The 13565-nt window shown below is 41.3% G+C and overlaps 3 protein-coding genes across 5 annotated transcripts; 1 reads left to right on the forward strand and 2 right to left on the reverse strand.

Annotated features, from left to right (window-relative positions):
- Positions 1–632: 632 nt before the first annotated feature.
- On the forward strand, positions 633–10307 carry gtf2e2 (general transcription factor IIE, polypeptide 2, beta). Of its 3 annotated transcripts, none has more exons than XR_009920726.1 (8): positions 633–847; positions 1953–2105; positions 7137–7219; positions 7852–7959; positions 8333–8515; positions 8750–8843; positions 9006–9168; positions 9338–9453. XR_009920726.1 is itself a non-coding variant. In XM_062387942.1 (8 exons), the coding sequence occupies exons 2-8, from the start codon at positions 1958–1960 to the stop codon at positions 9702–9704; spliced, it is 849 nt and encodes a 282-aa protein (XP_062243926.1). In that variant the 5' UTR covers positions 633–847; positions 1950–1957; the 3' UTR covers positions 9705–10307. The 3 variants fall into 3 exon arrangements, 2 of the variants coding, with proteins under 2 accessions (XP_062243926.1, XP_062243925.1); XM_062387942.1 differs by lacking the exon at positions 9006–9168 and adding an exon at positions 9588–10307 and having other exon boundaries at positions 1950–2105; XM_062387941.1 differs by lacking the exon at positions 9006–9168 and adding an exon at positions 9588–10307.
- smim18 (small integral membrane protein 18) lies at positions 2781–6231 on the reverse strand. The gene is made up of 2 exons (XM_062387944.1): positions 5995–6231; positions 2781–3638 (listed from the first exon to the last, which is right to left on the reverse strand). Exon 2 carries the CDS (start codon positions 3628–3630, stop codon positions 3307–3309), a length of 324 nt encoding a protein of 107 aa, XP_062243928.1. The 5' UTR covers positions 3631–3638; positions 5995–6231; the 3' UTR covers positions 2781–3306.
- Positions 10308–10309: 2 nt separating the features above from the next.
- LOC133953825 (dynactin subunit 6-like) lies at positions 10310–13268 on the reverse strand. Its single transcript, XM_062387943.1, has 7 exons — positions 13127–13268; positions 12875–12939; positions 12650–12755; positions 11996–12081; positions 11824–11871; positions 11540–11682; positions 10310–10882 (listed from the first exon to the last, which is right to left on the reverse strand). The coding sequence occupies exons 1-7, from the start codon at positions 13153–13155 to the stop codon at positions 10790–10792; spliced, it is 570 nt and encodes a 189-aa protein (XP_062243927.1). The 5' UTR covers positions 13156–13268; the 3' UTR covers positions 10310–10789.
- Between the last annotated feature and the right edge of the window lie 297 nt (positions 13269–13565).

Below are 13565 nucleotides of genomic sequence, written 5' to 3' on the forward strand. Positions count from 1 at the left end.
AAATGTTGCTGTTCATTTAGTTGTAAAGTGCACATTTCTTAAGGAAGAATGTTGAGGTCCAACTGTAGAATCATCAACACTATGAAAATAGCAGTGTTTCCCTGTGATACCACTGTCTAGCTTTCTGCAAATTTTGGTAAGAATTAAAGCATGTTAAAGCCCTCAAAAAGTCAATTCAATTGCATAATAATAATAATAATAAATATATTTGGAGATTTTTCAAAGTAAAGTTCAACATTTTCACTGTTTACAATTTTTCAAAGTAAAGTCCAACATTTTCACTGTGGAATAGATCATTTCAGGATACTTCAAAGTACTGTAAAAAACTTTGCTCAATAAGCTCAGAGAGAGACTGATATGTTCAGGACCTCCCCAACTACCTACAAACATGATATAATAATAATAATAATAATAATAATTACAATTTCAATAGAACCTCCCACTGTCAGTGCTCGGGCCTTTTAATAAAAATAATTACAATTTCAATAGGGCTTCACTGTCTGTCAGTGCCTGTCAGTGCTCGGGCCTTAATGATCAGCGTCTGCAAAAAAACTTTCTTTCCTGTGATCTACTGGGAATGATTGTCGTACGCGATGACGTATTACAAGCATCAACAGTCGAATCCCGAGAAATCGAACAAGAACCGGAAGTTCAGCCTGTGGGAGAAAATGTGATGTTTTGTGTCTGAAGTTATTTAGCTAACGTCAACTTCCATGATCTCTGCAGGAAGATAACCTGGTTTCTGTCTGGAAGGAGGCGTGCGACCTTCTGGTGCATCACCTCTGGTATTAGTTTGTCCTCCGGGACGACTCCGTCACTTTCTCTGAGAACCGGAACAAAGTGTGAGGTAATGTTCGCTCATGACCCGCAAAGCTAATATGCTAACGCTAACTAGCCAGTGATAGACTGTGTCGCAGCTTCTCATTACACCTCGTTGGTGTCCGAGGATCCAAACAAGTAAAGCGTTTGGTAAAGTGAGGCAGCGGCAGCCATCGCTGTTCAATGCAGTTCAATGCATCTCGATAAAGATACAACGCCAGGCTCGTAAATGAACCATGCTAATGTTATCTCAGTTAGCTGTTTTGTGTGTGTGTGTGTGTGTGTGTGGGGGGGGGTCTCATCTGTGTTCAGTTTCTATTAGTGCACAATGATTTAATGTCCACACAGTCTGGCTGCTCTTATCAGCTACTGGTGTTCTCCATGCTCCTTATCAAATGTTATTATACTGGTTCTCCAAGAGGCCTGGGTTCATTGATTGTTTCCTTTTGAGGAGCCTCATGTCAAATCCCACTCTCTTATTGTCATTATTTCTGATATTATGTATGAGGAAATCCAATAGTACCAGTACAGACTGGTCTCAGTGGGAATACTGAGGCTGAGATGTCTGCTGGGTGGACACGGAGGAGACAGGGAATCTAAAACACACAGGAGGTAAATCTGAGGGCGTCATGGTCTCATATTTCTCTGCTTGTTTTCACTGAGGAGCCCTGAACCCCTTTTCACACAGCTGTGTTGACAGTGGGATCCCCCCTGTGTCCAGTATGTGATATGAAACCGTTCACTCTGCTGGACGCGTGATGAATAATATTTGGTACATGCGAAACGTCGGCCTTTAATAGCTCGGTTGCATTTGAAAGGTTAGGAAGAAGAGTGCGTGTAGATGCACACCTCAGAGGTGAATCTGCCTTTTGCCAACTCAAAGAAAGCGAGGGGAATAAAGTCCTTAATCTCCACCAATTTATCCAGATCTGCTCCAAAATGTCATGGAAACAGGTTCAATGGTTGTTAGGTAATTCTGCTCACCGACTGACAAGCAACAGCAACTAAAAAACTCACCCTCCTTGGTGAAATTATAAAATGACTGATTCTCCAAAAGTAGCTTTGTTGACTCATATTTTGCTGAATATTTTATTAAACTGTGGTTTTTAATTATTTCTTTTGTGCCCTAGCAGCCAGGATGGATCCAGCGCTACTGAGGGAGAGGGAGCTGTTCAAAAAAAGAGCTCTGTCCACTCCAGCTGTAGAGAAGAGACAGACAACATCAGACTCTCACAAGAAGAAGAAGTCCAAAGCAGACAAGGAGGGATCGTCCAAACACGGCGCTGGTAAGTGAGGCAGGCAGCTTTCAAAACGGATTATCACGTGTTTGATTGGTCCCGCTGTCGTGAAGTGTCTGTGCAACATCTAGTACAGTGCTTTGTACGGAAAAGAACACCGTCACATTATGACAATGGCTGAGGCAAAGCAACACAGTAATGAGTGCAATTGCATGAGCCCCTCTTATCCACAGATTCTGCCTTGTGTCATATCATTCTCTTAATTTCAGTTGCTTCCTCTCCTCCAAACTAGAAATGCTTGCATCTAAATACAGGGTATTTGTTTTAAAACCATTATTTTACAAGGAGCAGTAGTTCACGAAAACAAAATACTGTCTGAATCTAATATAATATGACAAACATGCAAAGAATAGAGTTTGTATTCATCATATTCCCACTCTCAGTATAATTACTGAAAAAGCTGCTTCTTTCAGCAGAAGAAACATAATACTGGTACATTATTAAGTGACAATTTATTAGGCATTTAGTGGTAAGGCATATGAAATTATACATCGTCCTTGATATGACATGATAAAGAACATCACTGTGCAGCAACCAAGTGTCATTAGTCATCAAATAATGTTGTATACTTAACATGTTTACGGCACAGTTACACAATTTACTTAAGAGCGGCAAAACACAGGCTTTATCCAATGCAAAGATGATATCCAATTTGAAGATTATGTCTTTGCTGCTTGGGAAACAAGAATATGCAAATTCTTGTACAACATTCTGTACAACATTTTACAAGCTCTCGTAGATGGTTCTCTGGATCAAACAGGTAATAATTATATGCAGTACTCACAGGGCAGGTGTCGCTGAACAAGAAAACTTGATTTCTTTTTTAAATGTATGATATTTGTTCCAATTAAAAAAGAAAACAAAGTAAAAACTAGTTCATTTTAAATTTCTATACCGCTGCCCTCTCTTTCTCCTGATAATTTTCTGGTGTAAAATATGGCTTTCGGGGTCTGCACTCTATGTTAAGTGGTAGTGAATGTATCTGTGTGAGCGTTTCCTCATAGACAAAATAAAAAAGACTATTAAGACTCACTCCAAATCAATGAAACACTGCCCCCTTCATTTTTAACGGTATCTGGGCTCCCTTTTCAATGTGAGCAGCTGAACCACTATTACATTGTTGTAGAAGTTCATTTCTCTGTGCATCAGCATCAGTTCCTTCAGTTCCTTTATGTTGTCATGGCCGCCTTTAGACCACCTCAGTGTGTGATTCGGGCTCCTTGCAAATGCTGGTCATGAGCCTGCTGCAGCTCCCCGGCCCCTCCTCCTGTAGCTGGTGATGTGTCTTCTCTTTGGCGCAGCACCCACAGTCAAGTAGCTCGTAGAGCACGGCCAAGGCCGCCAGAGACAGGACAGTGAGGATGAAGAGCAGGAGGATGACGAAGCACGCCACGTTCCAGCCGTCATGGAAGGGGTACACTTCCTGGACTTGCAAGGAGACATGGGAGAGAGAGATGGCCTCTTCATGCCACGAGAGATTACTTGGGTTTATAGTGGCAGTTAGGTTGGCCATGATTTCTCCTTAAAAGCAACAAAAACAGAGACTAATATTAGTATTGAGTGTGGTTCTGCATTTCACTTCAAGGTGGTGACGGCAAATTCAAGAGTATTGGCTGTGAAATACTTGTTTCCATGGTGAAAGAAGTATAAATGAATTCCCCTTTAGGCCATTATATTGAAGATTGTCTTTCTTGTCTGAATGTGATGCAATGTCTTAAACCTGACAAACTAGACAGTGTACCTCTTACAACAATTAATATTAGAAACGGTAAAATATCCCACAGCAGAGTATCTCCACCAAGGCCCAGGAGTCCCTTTATTAAATCACATTTAAACTGACTACATTCAGATTTTTATTTGGACATGCACTTAATTGCAAAATAAATATCAGTCTCCAAATTGTTTTCATCAAGATCCATGAACTATTCTTCAAGAAACTGAGGAAAATGTTGAAAGACGCCCTCTACTACCAACAAATAAATGCAGACATAAACGTAACCTCCTTGGTGAACGTATTAATGTCTCTATGGACCATGTGCACTGCTCATGGGCGGTTTGTAAAAGACACATCCTCACTGGAGGGCACTGACTCAATGGGGAAGCCATTTGCTCTGAAGGGTTTCTGTCGGGTACTTTGCTGTAATGTAATTATTTGAGTACTACATCAGTAGCAGTCATCGAGTCATGTTGTTAAAAGGAATTGCAGTATCGACCTATTAACAGAATATACCTGAGGCTACGTCTGTCAGAACAGGAAGGACTTTCACGTGTTATTGGAGAGATTGCAGTTAATGTTAAAGAGCGAAACCTGACTGAGGCCATTGATAGGATGAGTGCACAGTGAGATGTGGCGTCTAGTAGAGGAACTGAAATAAAGCAACGAGGAGAACGATGCTTGTTGTCAGGCCATTTGTCTTTCTTCTGCAAGACTTTCACATTTTAGCCAGAGCCTACCATTTTAAATCCTCAGGGAGCAGTGCACCCGTCTCTCTGCCCACACACACACACACACACACACACGCATGTTTTAAAGTCTCACACAGACATTTTTTTTATTATTTATCTACTGAGAGCAAGGCAGCTGACCCAGATTACTTGAGTCAACCACTAAAAGAGGCAGAGAAAAGAGGGTCATGCTTCTTTTTACAGCATCCTGTCATTTTATCTGTGTCTTTTTCTCCCCTTACACCTTAAACTGGACTTTTGTATGTTGAATAGATTTGGGACATCTTTATAGTATTTATGGTATTGGTCAGAGAAGTACCTATTACATTTTGGTGGCAGATACAGACATTTGTATCACTCATTTAACATTACATTGTCGCAGATTAATTCATGAATTTTGATTGGAAAGATTCTGGTATATTTTGATAATATCTAAAGTAGGGGTGTGTGCAATTTGGTGCCTGAATGAACTTAACGGGACTATTTGGCCCTGGCGGAGGTGTGAGTTCTACTTAGTGCCATCCAAGGATGCTTCTTTTTTTTTTACTCTGCTTGACATGCGGTTAAGGTTACTTTTCGTTTTAAAACATTACTTACAAATATTGCTCTGCGCGTCCCCATGTCAGTCAAATGTTTTGTTTTATTTTTTTATCAAGAACGTTTTCTGAAATGTCAAGCCCAGGTTTAGTTTGGTTCTGTTTCCCAACAGCACACTGCATACGTGCTGTGTGAAGTTGGTTCGGCCTCTGTCCAGGCTGAAAATTAGCGTATTTCACCTTTTCCTAAATGCCGACACAATTCCTACACAGTGCCAGATAAGATTCTTAATAAGCCGCACCCCAGCCAAGCTTTAAAAGGGGCTGTGGGACTAGATGTTGTCCTCTGGTTTCACAGGCTCACTAAACACACAAACACACTTACACGCTCCTAATGCCCCCTGCTTGGCGCCTCAGTGCTGTCAGTACCATCTGTGATTTGTCTTGAGAGCTGCAGTTTGTATCGACTCATGCATTTTCCACAAACACAGACGGAAATGAGGCACATGAGTACAAGCGGCATGAGTGCATACTTCAGATCTGTGATTATCTAATCCATTGCGTAGCTGCTTATTTTTGCCCTGAATGTTAAAATTTGGATATAAAGGTCTGAACTTAGTTGTTATATAACAGACATCACTGCCTGAGATGGTAATTGCACTATTAGATTATTCAAATGTAGAAGGAATTGGCTGCTGAAATAGATTTGCTGCATTAAAGATGTATGACTTAACCTCATTATTCACCAAAAACCCTCAGTCATAGCTGCACGTTAAGACCGAGAACAGCCTGCAGCTTCAATTCACACCGTGGATTATTGTTGCCACACAGACACACACACACACAGACACACACACGATTCTCAGGATGCTATTCTGAAAAATATGCAGACTCACCTGTCTGTCTGGATCAGTTCTTTAGAAGATGCAGGTCAACAGATGCGCTCTCCTCTTCTCTGTGCTCCACTAACGCTCTCTGTCTCCCACTCTCGTCCTCCCCCCGCGTTCACTCCTCGACCTGTTTTCCTCCTCTAGCACTCTCATGCACTTCCAGCCGTCGCTCGTGCACTCCCTCCCTTTGCTCCCTTCCGCCACTCCTTGCAGCTCTTCACGTCTCAGCTGAGCGGCACAGGCTCCTCCTCTCCATCATTGGCTCTCTCCGTCTTTGCCCTGCCTCTGCACCGCTGGTTAACCGGCCCGTCACAATCTCCGCGTCGGGCCAACGGCGCAGCTCGCAGCGACAGAAGCTCCCGCCCACACCGTGAATCATTCATGAGTCGGTGTCTGTTTTCAGCCTGGATTGGCGAGTGCTTACTCCAGACCTCAGTCTCCTGGGGGTTGGAGGAGCATTGTTTTACTCCCAAGAGAGAGAAGGGGACCATCTGGCTGTTCCTCTAATCACTCTTATCCAATTATGCTCTCATACTGCTCCAGCTGTATTTTTAGAAGGATGTTGGATAGGGCAGGTGTATTTTCCCTGAAAAGACCAAAATCAACATTTAATTGATGCCACTAACAAGCCTTGTAACCAAAACCTAATATTGTAGTGATGGAAAATTTGGCTCTTTAAAGGAGACCGGTCTTATTGCTCTGTTCCTTTCGAGAGCAATTCAAAAGTACAACTCATCTTTCTTTCTTTATTTAAAATGGAGCAGGGGTTACCAGGTTTTATGTTTGAAATTTAGTATATAACATTGATGTGATACTGATGGATTTTAATTAAAATCAAACTTCGACAGCCCACCAGTTTCTTTTGACATGTGTGAACTAGATTTAACTGAACTGAATGAGCTTTGCTTGATCTAATGTTAATTATCAGTATTGTTGAGATTGCACAGGGTGATGCCTTATCAATGTAATGACAGAGGCAAGAAAAGATGCCCCTCCCCCTTTCCCCTCTCAGCTATGAAAACCATATGTTCACACTCTTCATGTGAAAGGGGAGGGGCTTTTCACCCAAACCTGTAGCTCCTATCCGCCCATTTGAATAACATTAAAATATTTTTCTTAATTGCTCTTCCTCTTCCTCCTTTTTTCAGAGTCGAGTAATGGCAAAATAAACATCAAAACAAGCTCCGGGTACAAATTTGGCTGCTTGGCCAAGATAGTCAATTACATGAAGGTAAGTTTCCGGTGAAAATTTCAAAATGTTAAAAAACAAACTCAGTTGTAATCTAGAGGTGAATGTATTTGTCCTTTTTTCTGCTATCAACCTCTGTCGTAGACGTTTCAGCTTCATGGATGTCTCCTCTCCATGCTCCTTTCAGCTGTCACAATAGCCTCTGCATGAGTCCCAGATTTTGATCACGTTGTCATCTCCATCAAAGCTCTTGAAAAGCTTTGACTTGTCTATTGTGTCAACCAAGTGAGTCAGTTGGGTCCCCTTTGTAATGTTTTGCTCCCCGGCCCTCCTTTTGGTTTGTAAACAGCTCGTTCCTCATGCTGTGGCTCTGCAGAGAGGCTGCCAGGCCCCGTCACACTGTCTGACTCATCCCTCGCTGCAAACTCACTCGCTACTTGACCGATTTCCTTTGAGTGTGCGCCTTTTTGTGCCATCTGTTGAGTAATCGAGTTCAATCTTAAAACCTGACTGTTGGATGAGAGGCACAAAATTAAATGTGACTAAGATTCTGTCGGAGGTGTGAGATGACGAGTTGCTCAGATCGAATGAGTGCTAAAGATTCATTTTAATTTTTTACTGCGAGTGTATTTTCTGTTTGTAAATTCATGTGCTTCTCTGTGCTTCTCTCTCAGACAAGGCATCAGAATGGGGACACACACTGCTTGACCTTAGAAGAGATTCTGGATGAGACCAAGCTTCTTGACATCAGCATGAAGCAGAAACATTGGCTTATGACTGAGGTGTGTTTCTTAAGTTGTATACAACCTTTTTATTTATCATCAGGAGTATGTTTGTCCTACACCATTACACTAAGCTATTTTACATCTGACCGTCTCAAATAACACTTGATAGCCCTCACAGACATCTGTAGGCTTCCTTCTCACTTCTATAATATCATCCAAGTAAGAGAGACAGAAGCCACAGATCTACAACAAATCAATAACACACACCTTCTAGTTACCTTTATAACCTAAAGAAAAGAGATGGTGTTTTATGTAAATATTAAATATACGTTTTCAACCGGGTTTTGAAGTTTATTTCTTGTGGTTTACTACTTAACCAGCGAGCTTAGAATTGGGAATTCACTGCTGTACGTCTCCCTGCAAATGTCAGGCTTTGGTCAACAATCCCAAAATTGACGTGCGGGATGGAACGTTTGGCTTCAAGCCCAAGTACAACCTGAAGGACAAGAAAGCCTTACTGAGGCTGCTGGACAAACACGACCAGCTGGGCCTGGGAGGAGTGCTGCTGGACGATGTAGAGGAGGGGCTGCCCAACTCGGCCAAAGCCATTAAGGTAACTATAGTAAATATAATGTATGGCTACACAAAGGCTACAGCCACACTGCTACGTTTTAGTTTTGAAACACATTGCTGCTGCTAAAGTTGCACCTGCTGTCAACAGTACTCCCGAGTTTTCCTGCTTTTAAAAATCAAGTTCCAAATCGCTGTTGGACCCATCTTAGTTATAACTCCACCCTTGTATCTTGTGAGAACATTGAGTAATGAGCGCTGATGTGATTTTTCACAGGCTTTGGGGGATCAGATCATCTTTGTGACGAGGCCAGACAAGAAAAAGATCCTCTTCTACAACGACAAACACTGTCAGTTTACAGTAGATGAAGGTGAGGATTAGTCTGTTTGTCAGTTGTGGTGTGTCAGTCTCTATCTTGGTTGTCATTCCATGTGTCATCGATCCTCCTACACAATTCATTTATCATCAAAATGAACAGCAACCACCACTTGAAATAGTCATCAAATAAAAATGTGGCTTTTTCTTCCAACAGAGTAACATTTTGAATTGGAACTGAGGTTCACTGTAACATCAAAGTTGGGATTAACTAGGGAACCCAGGTTTTCAATTGCTCTGAAACGTCTGACCTAAACATGGAACAAGGAAGTTTGTTCAAACGAGCAAATTCGGCCTCACGTTTAAGTCTATTTATAAAGGTGACCGATGCACAAACACAAACTATTTCCCAAATGCTCTATATTCATTATAGATTTATATCACACTTATTTACCAACCATATTTTGGTATTCATTTTTATTTGGTCAAACTCATGAAATGATTATTACGTCTTGGTCTTCAGTGTTTTTCTCTCTCTGTAAAATGCAGAATTCCAGAAACTGTGGAGGAGCGTTCCAGTTGATAACATTGACGAAGAGAAGATCGAGGAGTACCTGAAGAAACAAGGCATCTCCTCAATGCAGGAGACCGGACCAAAAAAACCAGTGAGTGTCTTCTGTTCTCACATCTGTTTAATTTTTCAGTCTTACATCCTGAACTTTGAATGGACTCGTAATTACTGACGTTTGTACTTACTACATTAAGCGTCATAATCACAGGTGATTGTGTTTCCGTGCAGATGCCAGTTAAGAGAAAGAAGCAAGGTGGGCAGAGGAAGAGACACTTCAAGACCCACAACAACCATTTGGCCGGGGTTCTGGAGGATTATTCAGAAGGTGTTCCTGCAAAGAAGTGAAGTCCCTCCACTCAGAGGAGCAGCAGGGTCCATTCAACAGATGGGGACTCTGGCCACAATGCAATACCAACACCTTTGTTGGGTGTAGGGTCAAACAAACTGGCTTCTTTTCCTTCTCTGCAGCCCTCTGTGATCAGTGATCGTGTATTACATGATGTGAAAAGCCCCCGTGTTGTGGAATCCTTTTCAGTTTGTTTATTGATCAGTGATGAAGGACACTGGAGGAAAAGTTACAGTATTGAGACCGTTGAGGACAGTGGATGCTCCTAAGGGGGCGCTGTAACCTTACTGTTAAAATGTAAATGAGTTAAAGTGTGTAAATACTTTCTTTTCTTTATTTTACTTAGAGTACTGCAGAGAGGTGTGTGTGTGTGCACCAGTTGTCTGACGGCTTCCTTTGATCAGGAACTGCAGATTGTTGCGGTGTTGTTGTGCAGTGCATCACACTGATGTCTCTTATCCAGCAAGAACATCTCGGACATTACCTTCTGTGAAATTAAAATAATATTTAAATTCTTTTAATTTGCAGCACCTTGGCATAGCGGTTTAAAATATGGAGTTTGTTTTGAAATTGTTTTAATAAAATACACTGTTACAGGATAATGGATGGTTGCTTGACATATATTTATACACTGTAGTGGTAACACTTCTGACTGAATTGGCATTTTAGTTTCCAACATTGAGTATTCAGTTGTTGATTATGATATGGTATTTCTTAATCATCATTTGATATAATAAGGTATTGTCACTTTTCAAAATGTGGATATATCTATGGTTACTCTTACTGTAACTAAAATATTATAAATTAACTGATGATAAACAAATGTATAATACACACTTCTTTGATTTGAGGTTATCTAATTTATTATATAAAAGCATATCAGCACAGCAAAATAAAGATGAAATGCTTAAATCTGTTGCAGTCAGAGTAGAAAATATTAATCGGCAAGTGAAAATACTTACTGATGAAGCCAGCTGCTTATTATATATGATTATATACATTCATGCTTCCTTCTAGTAAGCGCTAATCCTGATAGGGCTTTATCAGCCATTTATAATAAAACTTGAAAACTAGAGAGCAACTTTTAGCTGGTAGTGTGGCCTGCTTTGACAGTTTTCTTTAGATGATGGTAGTTAGGCAAAATCTTCATCAGGAAGTCGAGCTGAAGAGTCTGGGGCTGTGAAGGCAACAAAACAAATGTTTATTAACGCATGCTAATGATCAGAATGTGCATGTTTCATGATGCTTTGCCATCTGAACACTTTGCACCAACTCAAAACCACTAGACAGCTGATTAAGTTTTAATTTAAGTAGAGGGTCATAAAAACATCAGGCCCGGGTTGTTTGAGTTTCACTTTGTACTTTTATGTAATATTAAGTCGAACAGTGTTTTTAATACGGCACTGTTAAAGACTTTTCATATGTACAGGCAGGACCTTTTGGACATAAGCTTCTCTAATGAGGTCATAGTACAGACTGGTCAGAACCCTGATCATATTAGCATGACCAAAGGTTTCAGTATGTACAGTATGCACCTGCTAACACTCATGTTTAAGCATATTTGGATAATCTGTCTCTTAGGTCGTAGTATTACCGCACTGCTCAATCCTTAGTATTTAACATCGTACTTAAATACATTAGACACGGTCAAAGTAAACGTTCACATGCAGTATTATGTTTAAAAGATAAGGCGGATGTTAAAGTAAAACCTGTACAAATACAGCACAATTTACACATGACTTCTTTATTTATCAAGTTGCATTGCTGATAACAAGCACAGGGTATCCATCTCCGCCCCAGAATGTAGGCCAGGCATGTGTGTGTGTGAACGTACCTGTGGTCTCTCTGTCTGAACCCGTCTCATACACCCGGAGCCATAGATGACCGTGTTCTCAGGTATGACCTCACACGTGTTGACCTGACAGAAAGCTCCGATGATGCAGCCACTGGTGAGGATCACATTCCTACCGACGTCAGCTAGGGAGGGGGGGCGACACAGATGACATTTGATACAGTTGGTGATGGTGTTCGTCTAAATGCTCCAACCTCCTCTGCAGTGGGTTTCACTTTCTAACATCGCTACACAAACACACACTGGAAGCAACACAAACATCCCACCTTTAGATTCTATCACATTGTTGTCCCCGATCTTCAGAGCTTGTGATACTGTGAGTCGTCGGTCAAGGCAAAGTTGTGCGTTTGGTGGCTAACAATCAGAATCAGCAGATTATTAAACATTAAAATCCCCTGGATAATACAATGAGACCGCTCAGGCTAACAGAAAGGATACCACAGCCGACTTCAAATACATTGTTGATGCCGATGGTCATTGTCTTTGGTTCCACCTCCGACTCTGGTGTGATGTTTTCTGGGTAACTGCAGGTGGGGCAGAGCAAACGGGTTGGTGGTTATTATGATGCAGGTGAGGAGGAGGATCACAAATCAGAGGCAGCTCATAAAAGAAGATGAGAGATGTTGTTTCCTCTGGGTCTCTACCTCAGCTTGTAGAGTGGATTTCTCTCCAATTCGTTCCTCCCTTCACTGCCTGCCAGGTTTTAAGATATTTTAATAACTTTTTTAATAACTTTTAAATCTCAGCATAGTTAGTCCCACAGTTACATTACAGAGCCGCTCGCTCCTTGTGCTCCACACCAATGGTCTGAGATCTTCTAATAAACAGTTGCAAGTAGATCCTCAGTGGATGACCGGGCAAATGTGATGCATCGCCAAAGGAGATTAGACTTTTTAGCACTTTACCTGATTTCAAATTTGGTTTAAAACATGTTTATGATAAAGCCCCTAATGCCTGATTCTAACTGATTTTAACAGTGTTTTGTTTTAAGTTTTTCTGTGTTGTTTTAAAGCACTTTGTAACCTTGTACAGAAAAAAAGGGTATTATTATTATTAGAAGTAGAAGTAGACAGTCATGTACAGGGAACCTACCTATTGATAATCAGAGCTTGCTCTTCAATCAAATTGCCTTCTCCGATCACTATGGGTCCTGCCTCTGCAATAATACGAGCTTTTGGGTGCACCACTGTTCTGGGGCCTGAGGAAACAAGAGGATGACAGACGTGAGAGTTGCTCAAACAAAGTCGGACTCGCATGGATGTGCAGGTTTTTTTCGCTAAGTCCGCAGTGTCCAGTAACAGGAGGGCGACATCTTACCGATGGTCACATCTCCTCTGATTTCACTTTCCACACAAACTACGGCTCCGGCGGCTATTTTGACACTGGAACACAGAAGGGACAAACAAGGCGTGGATGTGTTAGCTTATGTTGCTATGGCTAACCCCTGGGAAAAGCCGATAAAACTAGCAACATGTCAACTTCACTGTGGCTATGAAGACACTGAGCTTTGATACTGTTATAATTTAATTAAGCGGCCAAACTTCATTGACATGTTATTACTCGCGTTACCTTTTCTGGGCACTTTGTTTATCTGCCATTGTGACGAATGATGTCCGGTGAGAGGCAATAGGGATTAACTCGGTAATCGACTAGGAAACCTTGCAATGATCGCGTCTGCGCATGCGTCGATTGGCAGATTTGATGATCAAGGCTGTTTGGTTTGATAAGATTGTTATTAGAAACCACTCAGTGCCTTTTCAAAGCTTTGATTTTTGGTTGTGATGAAGATCTGTTTTTAAACTTTACTGTTGAGTCGTTTATACTCTATTGAAGTGTATTCATGTTAACACGGCAACAGGGTCCGCACAGGAAGTGGAAAACATTTGCAGCTGATCATGTTGTAGTCCTGGTGGTTCCATGACTGGAAATGTGATTGATCTTGCATAGTATATTTGAATTAGATGTCTATACGTCTATATTACATATTCCCCGAATATCCCAGTAAATC

The sequence above is a fragment of the Platichthys flesus genome, chromosome 5 (genome assembly GCF_949316205.1).
Source record: "Platichthys flesus chromosome 5, fPlaFle2.1, whole genome shotgun sequence".
In the NCBI taxonomy this organism is placed as follows: Eukaryota; Metazoa; Chordata; class Actinopteri; order Pleuronectiformes; family Pleuronectidae; genus Platichthys; species Platichthys flesus.